This window comes from Corvus cornix, chromosome 3 (assembly GCF_000738735.6).
Source record: "Corvus cornix cornix isolate S_Up_H32 chromosome 3, ASM73873v5, whole genome shotgun sequence".
Classification (NCBI taxonomy): domain Eukaryota; kingdom Metazoa; phylum Chordata; class Aves; order Passeriformes; family Corvidae; genus Corvus; species Corvus cornix.
Window position 1 is genome coordinate 10,822,806 of NC_047056.1, and position 9,150 is coordinate 10,831,955.

At 45.2% G+C, this 9,150-nt stretch overlaps 1 protein-coding gene across 2 annotated transcripts in view; it reads left to right on the forward strand.

Moving 5' to 3' along the window:
* Positions 1 to 9,149, forward strand: part of VPS54 (VPS54 subunit of GARP complex) — a 47,586-nt gene extending 38,437 nt beyond the window's left edge. For both annotated transcript variants that reach the window (XM_039570091.1, XM_039570092.1), the window contains 6 exons: positions 271 to 358; positions 1,275 to 1,396; positions 1,501 to 1,581; positions 4,906 to 5,013; positions 5,874 to 5,968; positions 7,938 to 9,149. In XM_039570091.1, coding sequence (XP_039426025.1) covers positions 271 to 358; positions 1,275 to 1,396; positions 1,501 to 1,581; positions 4,906 to 5,013; positions 5,874 to 5,968; positions 7,938 to 8,043 — 600 coding nt within the window. In that variant the 3' untranslated portion in view covers positions 8,044 to 9,149. The remainder of the gene's footprint in view (positions 1 to 270; positions 359 to 1,274; positions 1,397 to 1,500; positions 1,582 to 4,905; positions 5,014 to 5,873; positions 5,969 to 7,937) is intronic.
* Position 9,150: the final 1 nt, after the last annotated feature.

The following is a 9,150-nucleotide window of genomic DNA, read 5'->3' on the forward strand; positions in this document are numbered from 1 at the left end:
TCAGGAGGAGGGAGTTTCAGTGCTTTCAAGTTTCCTTTAATATCAGCAGTGGAGAAGGTCAAGAGCCTGAGCAAAAACTTGTCATCTTGAAGTTTTCCACTCTGGTTTTCCACATGGCTACTCTACTGAGGAAAACTAGTGAAACTCTGGAACTGGCCTTCATAATAACTTATTTAATCTTGCAAAATTCTTTTGATGGTGTTTCTAAACTGTGGGGTTATGTAGTTGATAAAGAATCAACATTCATTTTCACTGTCCTTTTTCTTACAGTATTTCAACTCTAGAAGTTGCCAATTAGTGCTTGGAGCCGGTGCATTACAAGTTGTTGGTTTGAAAACAATCACTACAAAAAACCTAGGTATGGATTTCTGTATTTAAAATGTCAAAGGTTGTTCCCCTGCCTATTGAAAAACCCAAGTGCAGAAAAGCCCTAAATATCTATGATAAGCTTTGTTTGAGTTCTGGGGCTGTGCATGGACACAGAGGGTGATAAGACCTTGCCAAGTTACCTGTCTGGAGTGTAGTTTTAAACTTTCTCCTGAAATTAAGAGCCTTTGATTGATGGGTTTGAGCAGGTGTTTAAATTTACAGTTCCCATGTTTCAGGGTGAGAAACTGGTGAGATTACCAGTCTGCATTTCCCTTTTGGAAAGGGAACAGCCTGATGAGAAAGGGCTGAAAGGCTCTGGGCCACAGCTGGGTTAGGTTTTTGCTGCAGAATGTTTGGCCAATGTGGTGACCACACTGGCACCATTGAGTGTCCTGCTGCTGGCAGGTTTGCTGGCAGCAGCAAACTCCTGTTGGAGTTGGGAGAAGCCTGTTTTTTTGGGATCCTGTTGACCCTGCAGCAGGAGCAGGTTCAAGGCAGGTCAGTGCTGGCAGGGCAGGGTGTTTGTACTCCACTGCAGAAGAAACACTGCTGCCTTGAGAATGTGGTTGCTGAGGTTAAGTAGCTGATGAGTCGGGTCCTTTGAGATCTCCCCGATGTCTGCATGTGCTCAGGGCTCAAAATGTCGAGTAAACACTCAAAGCCTCTTGTAAAATCAGTCCCATATCCCATTTTACCAAAGCTGGGTGTGAGTAGCCAGGTAAGAGTCTGGCATCTTCACTGGATGGGGGCTCCCAGGGAAACAAAGATGTATCTGTGTGCTTTTGCAACAGACAAAAGCTCACCATGGTAAGCTGTGTCAGATCTATTGTTTATGTCATAACGGTCCATACAGAAATGACTCTTCCTGTGTAATAACTACGTTATTTCTCTTCCTTCATTCACAGCCCTTTCTTCACGTTGCCTCCAGCTTATTGTACACTACATTCCCATTATCAGGGCTCATTTTGAAGCTCGGCTACAGCCGAAGCAGTTCAGCATGCTCAGGCATTTTGACCACATCACAAAGGTAATTCTTCTGGCGGTTTCTGAAAAGTGAAGTTCTGCATTTCAACTGTACTCTGAAGAACATGAATGCCGCTAGAAAATGAAACCTGCTTTCTTCCCTTACAGGATTATCACGACCACATAGCTGAAATTTCAGCAAAGCTCGTTGCCATAATGGATAGCTTATTTGACAAACTATTATCCAAGGTAATGATTTATGGAAATAATTATACGCTCTCTAAATTGCAACCGGAGGTCTCATTGTATACAGCCTAGATGTTTCAAATGGAGGCTTAAACTTTCCTAACCAGGACTTGTTTGAATTTCTTTTAACTATATAGATGGAAAGCTCTGTGCTGTTCTCATGAATGTGTTTTGTGTTCACATTTGCCACCTGGGTGTCAGTCACCTTCACTCCCAGAAAAATGAAATGTTTCCTTGGCTCCTTCAGCAGGAGCAGCAATGCTGTGGCTGGTGCAGATGCTCAGCTGTTCAGGAACTGAAGTGCTCTCCTACCACTGACAGTTCTTGTCTGCAGCCAGGCTCAGCAGGTCCCATTTCCTGCTCTTTGCAAGTGGGGAGGGTGGCATTTCCGGCAGCTGAGGGAATGGCAGGAAAGTGCTGAGGAGGAAGAGTTTTGGAGGGGAAGGACCAGCCCATCTGTTGGGCTGCAGGTCTGGGGACTGGAGGTCTGTGCTCAGCAGTTCCTGCTCTGAGGCAGCATTATTAGTAGCTGTCCCATGAAGTGCTCCTGGTGTGCTTTGGTGTTTGAACAGTGGTGCAGTGTGGTCCTGGGCTGGATCTACTCCGACTCACCTCAGGGTGGAACACACTGAGACACCTCCGTGGCCCACAGATACATAAAGTACATGACCTTTTAAAGCTTAGTAGTGTGCTTTGGATCTTAGGGGTTTGGGGGAAAGAAGTAAGCTGTTTTGTGACACAAATAAATTAATTTTTTAGTGACAGATTTGATTGATTGGCCTGGGCCAACCTCTTCCTTCAAGGAGCTCATGGGAAGCATGGGAGCACAGGTTGAGGACAGGCTGATGAGAGCTGCCATGGGGCAGTTACAACAGGCAGCATTTCTATCTTCCTTGCTGTTTCTTTTATTATATTGTTACTTTTTGTTGTGCTTTTTCATTTCACCTGTTTCTTTGGACAGTCAAATGGTGCTGCCTAAACTTAAGGGGGGGGGGAAAAAAAAGCCAAAGCATTTGAATTGGGATTCCCCACTCCTGTTGTGTTTACTTTTTTAAAAAATGTGTTTATGATCTTCTCTAAAGACCAAAATGATCTGCTGGTTTTGGGGGTTTTTGTCCCCCATAAAAGTAGCTGTTTTGTTAAGTAACATGGCTTTTTGGCCACTGTATCTCTTGAGAATAAAAGACAAATGCAAGAATTTACATTATTGATACTGAACAAGTGTAGCCCACAACAAAGGAGGAGTGCAGTTTATGCTCTTGATGGCTTTTAGTGAGAACCCATCCCTTATGGTCCCTCCATTTTCACAGCCCATTGTCCCTTTGGGAGCTGGCACAGGATGTAAACTGAGGCTTTTCCTGTCCTTTAGAGCTCTTGAAGGCTGAGTGACAGTGCTTGGCCCGCATGAATGCAGCCCACGGAGTCCAGGAGCAAAGGAGGATTGATTTGCTTCAATTCCTAGCACCCCTCATCATTTGGCTCATCTTGTTCCTAAAACAATGAAATCTTGGCACTGAAGGCTGTGCAGAGCATAAGCCCAGGACATTTGGGTTTATGCTCTGCACATAGGCAGAGCATAAATACAGGCATGTCAGAAATAGGCGTGTCAGTACAACCATGTCAGTGTGTTCCTGGGTTCAGGTGTTTGCAGTGTCCTGGGGATGAAGCGGTCACCTGCTTTGAGGTGTATAAATCTGCACAAGTGAGTTCCATGGCAGTGGGTGCCCAGCACACTTCAAACCCAGAAATTCCTGCTTTGTAGAGGAGATGAACAGTTGGTGCAGTGGTGTTGACCTGGCACTGGGTAATATGAGCAAGTTACTTCTGCATTTCCAGGCTGTGCTTCCCCTGGGAGCGCCATGGCATGGAAGCTGTCCTCACCCGGTGCCACTGAGACAAGGCAGTTCACAGCAGCATGGACACTCCCAACAGCTATCTTTAACAGGGAAATACAACAGGAGTGGGGTTATTGAACGCTGGAAATAATAAAACTAACAAATGGGAAAGGCTTATTCATTACCATGAATGGAAAAAAATCCAGCGTGAGTTCAGAGCTTCTCTTGGAACTTGCTGTCTTGTGACTGTTTGGACAGAAGAGCAGTGAGGTTTTTTTCTGATCCCTCATGGTATTAAAGCTGTTGATCTCAGCTGCTGATAAAAATGGCCAGGAGAACTTGGGGTACTTCCTGGGGGCGTAGCTTTTCCCTGTGATGGTGAAGAGTTGTGTGTGGCTGTAATGATGCAAGAGCCACTGTTGTAGCCTCCCAGTTCCCTCTGGCTTTACAACGTGCCGGGAAATTGGAAACAATTTCTTGCTTAACTTCCTTGTCTTGAGGCATGCTTGATCCTGCACGCTGGGTGGTTGTTCCCTGGAACAGAAAGCGTTATTTTTCTGCTACTTCTCCTGTCAGAATTAGGTCATTGGTTTGGATTCTCCATAAAGATGTTCTCAGAACTCCCCATTTCTTTCTTTCTCTTGTGCTCAGACAAGCTTTGTTCTCTTTCACAATTTAGGCCCACATAAAAGCAGGCATCTTCTCCAATCTGTTTGTAACTGATGTAGTTACAACAATCTGGTTCTTTCCTGAATTGTGCAAGGCTCCGTGGGGAAGTGTCACCCTCCCAAAGGTGACCTGCCTATGTGTCACCCAGGCCTGGGATGGCATGGGCTTTCCACCTGGAACTGCACAGCTGGCTTCACTGTTCCTGGGACAGGTTTTCAGTGTTTCTGAAATGCTATTCAGATCTTTATCCAGAGTGGGGACATAAGAATTCTGTTCCCTTTGTAGCAAATCTCTTGCCATCTGGTGTTACCCAGTGCCTTGTTTCTTGGATTTCAGACACTGGGAGAAGGGATGGTTTTTTACTTTGCTTTCCAAGGTATTTCTGCAATGTTCTTGTGGGATTTTTTGTATGGTGTTGTGGCTGGGGTTTTTTTATGGCCAGTGATGAGATTTCAGGAGTTTCCATTTCTTTATGGTTTCCTTTCCTTGATTCTTCAGAAATTTGGATGTGTATGACACAGACAAGCAGTTTTCTCTTGGGAAGTACTAAGGGGCACATTTCTCAGAGGCAGAAGTGCTTGTCTGTCATTGACTCGTACCAGTGTGAAGGAGAGGGCCAGCTTGCAGCCACGGGACCTGCATCTGCAATTCCTGGCTGGATCAGATCATGCCCAGCCACCCTTTTAATTTGTGCTGTGCTAAATGGATCTTGATTCCTGACATTATTAGCAAAGCAGAGCTCCAGGTGGCTGTTGGGAGCTCTCCTACATGAACCATTTTAAAGTGGCAGAAATGAGTTAACTGGTTGTGTGTTTATTTGCAGTATGAAGTGAAAGCCCCTGTTCCTTCAGCATGCTTCAGGAATATCTGCAAGCAAATGGCAAAGATGCATGAAGCTATATATGATCTCCTTCCTGAGGAGCAAACTCAGGTGAATGTTATTTTTGAGCTTCATCTCACAGCTTGCTTGCAAATGTGCATGGACCTGGGAACAAGAGAGACTTTATCTGGGGAGAGGGGAATTCTTTTTTGAGTCCTGGTGAAACCCACACGTTAAAGGGCTTGGCAGCAGTCACATGGACAGCTTGGGCTGAGCTGAAGGAAGTATTCCAATGTGTAGGGAGAATGATGACACGCAGAAAGAAGAGATTTCGGGATTTTGAGCTGCCTTTTGATGTCTAGAGATGGCAATCCAGGAATTGGTGCTGAAATGCCTTGCAAATGGCAACATTTTGGGGTTTGAGTACAGCCCTCTGAGAGGACTGTTCTGTAACACTGCTCAGAATCAGTGGCTTCCAAAAGTCCCTAAATGGACTGTGCACCCAGACTGTACCAGATGTGCTTTTGCAGGATTTTGCTGCAGTCATTGCTACTGCAGAGTTGCAAATCTTAAGGACAGGAAGGACCAATCCAGTCACTGAATACAAGAAGCTGTCATTTTTCTTGCACATTAGATTAAATGGTCCCTCCTAGCACAGGAGAGATTTGTTATCTTCGAAGCTTAATGCAAGTTGCTGGATACTTCAGACAACAGAGGAGAAAAGTTCACGTTCCAAAGAAAGTGTCCTCTAAGTGCCACCCACAATGAGTGGGTGAGGGTGTCCTGTGTGTTACAGACTGTATGTGCCCAGAAAGGCAAGGCTGAAGCACTGGCAGAAGGAAGAATCACAGGAGTTGCAAAAACAAAACCAAAAGTCAGTGATTGAGGGTGTTGGCAGTGTGTTTCCCCTGTGGAGGCAGTGATGTGAGCATGGGCACAGTTCCTTACTCTGCTGCTGTGGTTTCTTCTAGATGTTGTTTTTACGAATTAACGCAAGCTACAAACTCCACCTGAAGAGGCAGCTGGCCCACCTCAATGTGGTCAATGATGGAGGGCCTCTGAATGGGTGAGTTGGGGCTCTTCTTTGGCTGTTTAAATAAGCAGGCATTGACTTCTGCAACAAAGTCGTGATTGCAGAATCACAGCTCCATGTTTTAGTATGTCCCATTTGTAGCTTTCTTACAGTAAAGGACATGACTTGTGCCATTCCACAGTAACTAGGAATGCAATCCACTTGGTAACAGACTGGGAGCTGGACACTGTCCAACTGGAACCCTACTTGTAGGTGTCCTCAGCTCGTGGATTGCTTTTTCTCCCTTTGTGTGACAGCAGCAGCCACAGTTTAATTAGCAGGAATTGTGTGATTCCTGAAGCAGTTTTGAAACGTGGATGGTGACTCATGGTGCTGGCAAAGTAAAAATAGGAGAAAGCAGCATTTCATCTGTGCAGTGGGCAGCTCTGCAGGGATGGTTTTTACAGCAGAACTAGATTTGAAACAGAGTTTATGCTTACAGAGCTTTTCCCCTTCCCTGCCACAGCCCAACACCCCGTCCCCAAACAGGTCAGGGGTACCTTTCCTGAGAGAGAGGGTTGCCTGGCTGTCCCCACCTCCCAGGAAAAGTCTCTTGCAGGCTGAATTCTGTTGTCAGTTGGATTGTTCCTTGAAACAGTGGAGTTTTTAATTGTTCTTAATGATCTGGGGGCAGTGATGTGTTTGCAGTGTAGCAAGGGTGAAACTCAGTGGGCCTACCCACATGCAAGAAAAGATTGTCTTAGGTTGCAGAAGTCAGAGAAGAAAGTTGATAATGTTTCAAATGTCCCTGGAATTAAAATTCTGTTCCTTTCCAATTTATTGTTGCTTCTCCTGCTTATGTGCATTCCATTCCTCCTTGTACTTTGTGCAAGAGTTTATCTGAACTGGTTCTCTGTACTCGTGGTGTGCTCACAAGGTGACTTCCCATTGCCTTTGGTACTTGGAAAGGTGTTTGTAACCAAGCTCGTGGAGTATCCACTGCAGCCCCAGCTGATGTGAGAGCCCCTGGATGTGCTCAGGGTGTCTCTCACTGGGATATCCAATCCCAAACACAGTGCTGTGCTGCCTTCATCCTGCACTGTTGGTTTTGTTCTGTCCTTGGTGGTAAGGGGCCTGGATCCCTTTTGGATTAGGAGGGTTGGGGCAGGTGTTCCTGGTGACGTGCTGGGGGTGTTTCCCAGCAGTCAGGAGGTCTCAGCTGGCACAGGACTGTCTGATGGCAGCAGTTTCTTACTTCGGACACAGCTCTCAGGGAGCTGGGGCTACTTGAGAAGGGGAACATCAACCCCTGGATGGCACTTGCTGCTGTTCCAGCACTCTTCACTCACCAGGTTCTTAACATGGTTTTCTGATCCTCATTCTGTTTAAACTGCTTGTTTCTGTAATAATAGTAAAAATCCAGGTCTGTGAAGCCTGGTTAATTTTTTTACCATGTAAATACAGCTTCTGTTCCTACATCTTGCTAGCAAGAAGCATCGTGATCCCTGACATGTTTCAACAGTGTCTGAGGGATTTTAAGTCTGTATAAACTGTTACAAACAACACAGCTGTTGTGCTGTTCAGTTGCTTTTTACATTAACCTTAGAATCATAGAATCATTACCTTCTAGAATACAGAAGTTAATGTTGCAATAATTAATATTCTTAGTTGTAATGGAATTGGGGGTTTAAGTCTAGATAAGCCTGGGATTACAGCAAGAGAATAGAAGTTTTAAATGCCTAATTCCTGCTGAGTTTTCTGAACTCATGGTTTGATCTCCCTTCCCTAGAACTAGTTTTACACCCAGCAGTAATCCTGTTATGGATGATCACTGCTGTAAAATAAACCACATCCATAGCATTGAGTTTTGAACTGATACTTAAAATATCTAATCCAGGCATAGGATTTGAACATGTATTGTAGCAATTGTGTGCCAAAGTCCTCAACAAACCCTGTCTGCTTGTCCAGGCACTCCAGGTGGATGGGATGGGGTCAGATTCTAATCTTGTGTGTTTCACTGCAGGCTGGTTACTTCAGATGTGGCTTTTTACACTGGAAACCTTCAAGCTCTGAAAGGCCTTAACAACTTAGATCTAAACATGGCTGAAATCTGGGAGCAGAAGAGGTGATAATCCACTGGGAGCAGTCACTTGGCTCTGAGAACAGACTGACTTTCTTCTAAGCAGCGTGACGACGGTGAGGTGAATGCTTGAGCCCAGAGCCCCAGAAGGGCAGGATTGACAGTCGGGGGAGCTTAGACTCAGAGGGTGCTGCAGGGAGAGATCCTTCCAGTGTCCTTCAGCAAGAAACAAGTGATCAGCTGTCTGTGCAATGTTTTTTCATTCTCTCTGGAAACAGACTCAGGTTTCTTTGGACCAAATCCAAAAGAACACATAGCTGTAACACAGCTGTAGTTGTCTAGAATGCTCTGTATATCTTTATATTAAAAAGATGCTTTGCATTTCTTCTAGTGCAATGAAATTCACATGGTGTCCCACCTTATTTAATGATGGTACAATATAAAAATCTTGCAGTTGGAACTCTGTAGAAAATGTTTTTCTCTATGAAACTATGCTGTTCTAAAATTTATTTTTTTACAGAACTTTATATAAATAAATGTCTTTTGATTGCTCACATATAGGATTCAGCTTTGTTAGGGAGCAATCCTGTTCCAGGGGATTTCTCATGACCTAAAATCTGAAGATAGATTTTCTAAGCAAGGGCCAGTTCCTCAAAGCCATTCCCTGGGGGATGGAGGAGTGACCTGACCCTCAGTATCAGTGACAGGGTAACACTGGGACTCCTGGGGGAACTGGAAGGTGGGAGAAGGGCTGCTGTAGGGATGGCCACCTCCAGCTGCCCATGGCCCCAGCCAGTGGGGAAGGACAGGGCCACAAAGAATAGGGCAAGAAGAATGTTCAGGTTTTTAGGCTGCTTATAAAAGGCTGCACCATTAAGGAGAGTGCAGCTGCCATCAATGTATTTCAGAGTTTTTAATACTATCTTTAACAGACCGGAGGCTGGCAGTAGCCAGTACAAGTGCCTGTGTTTCACACCTCACCTCACCCCTCTGTACCTGACCCCAGTCGAGTGCCTAACCCTGAGATGATCATGTCTGATGGAATGGTCTCTGCTGCAGTGTGTGTGTGCCTGTGGTGCCCTCAGCCAGGCATGCTGACCTGGTAGCATAACACGTGTCATTAATTGTCAGTCAAAATAAAGCTCTAAAATCACAG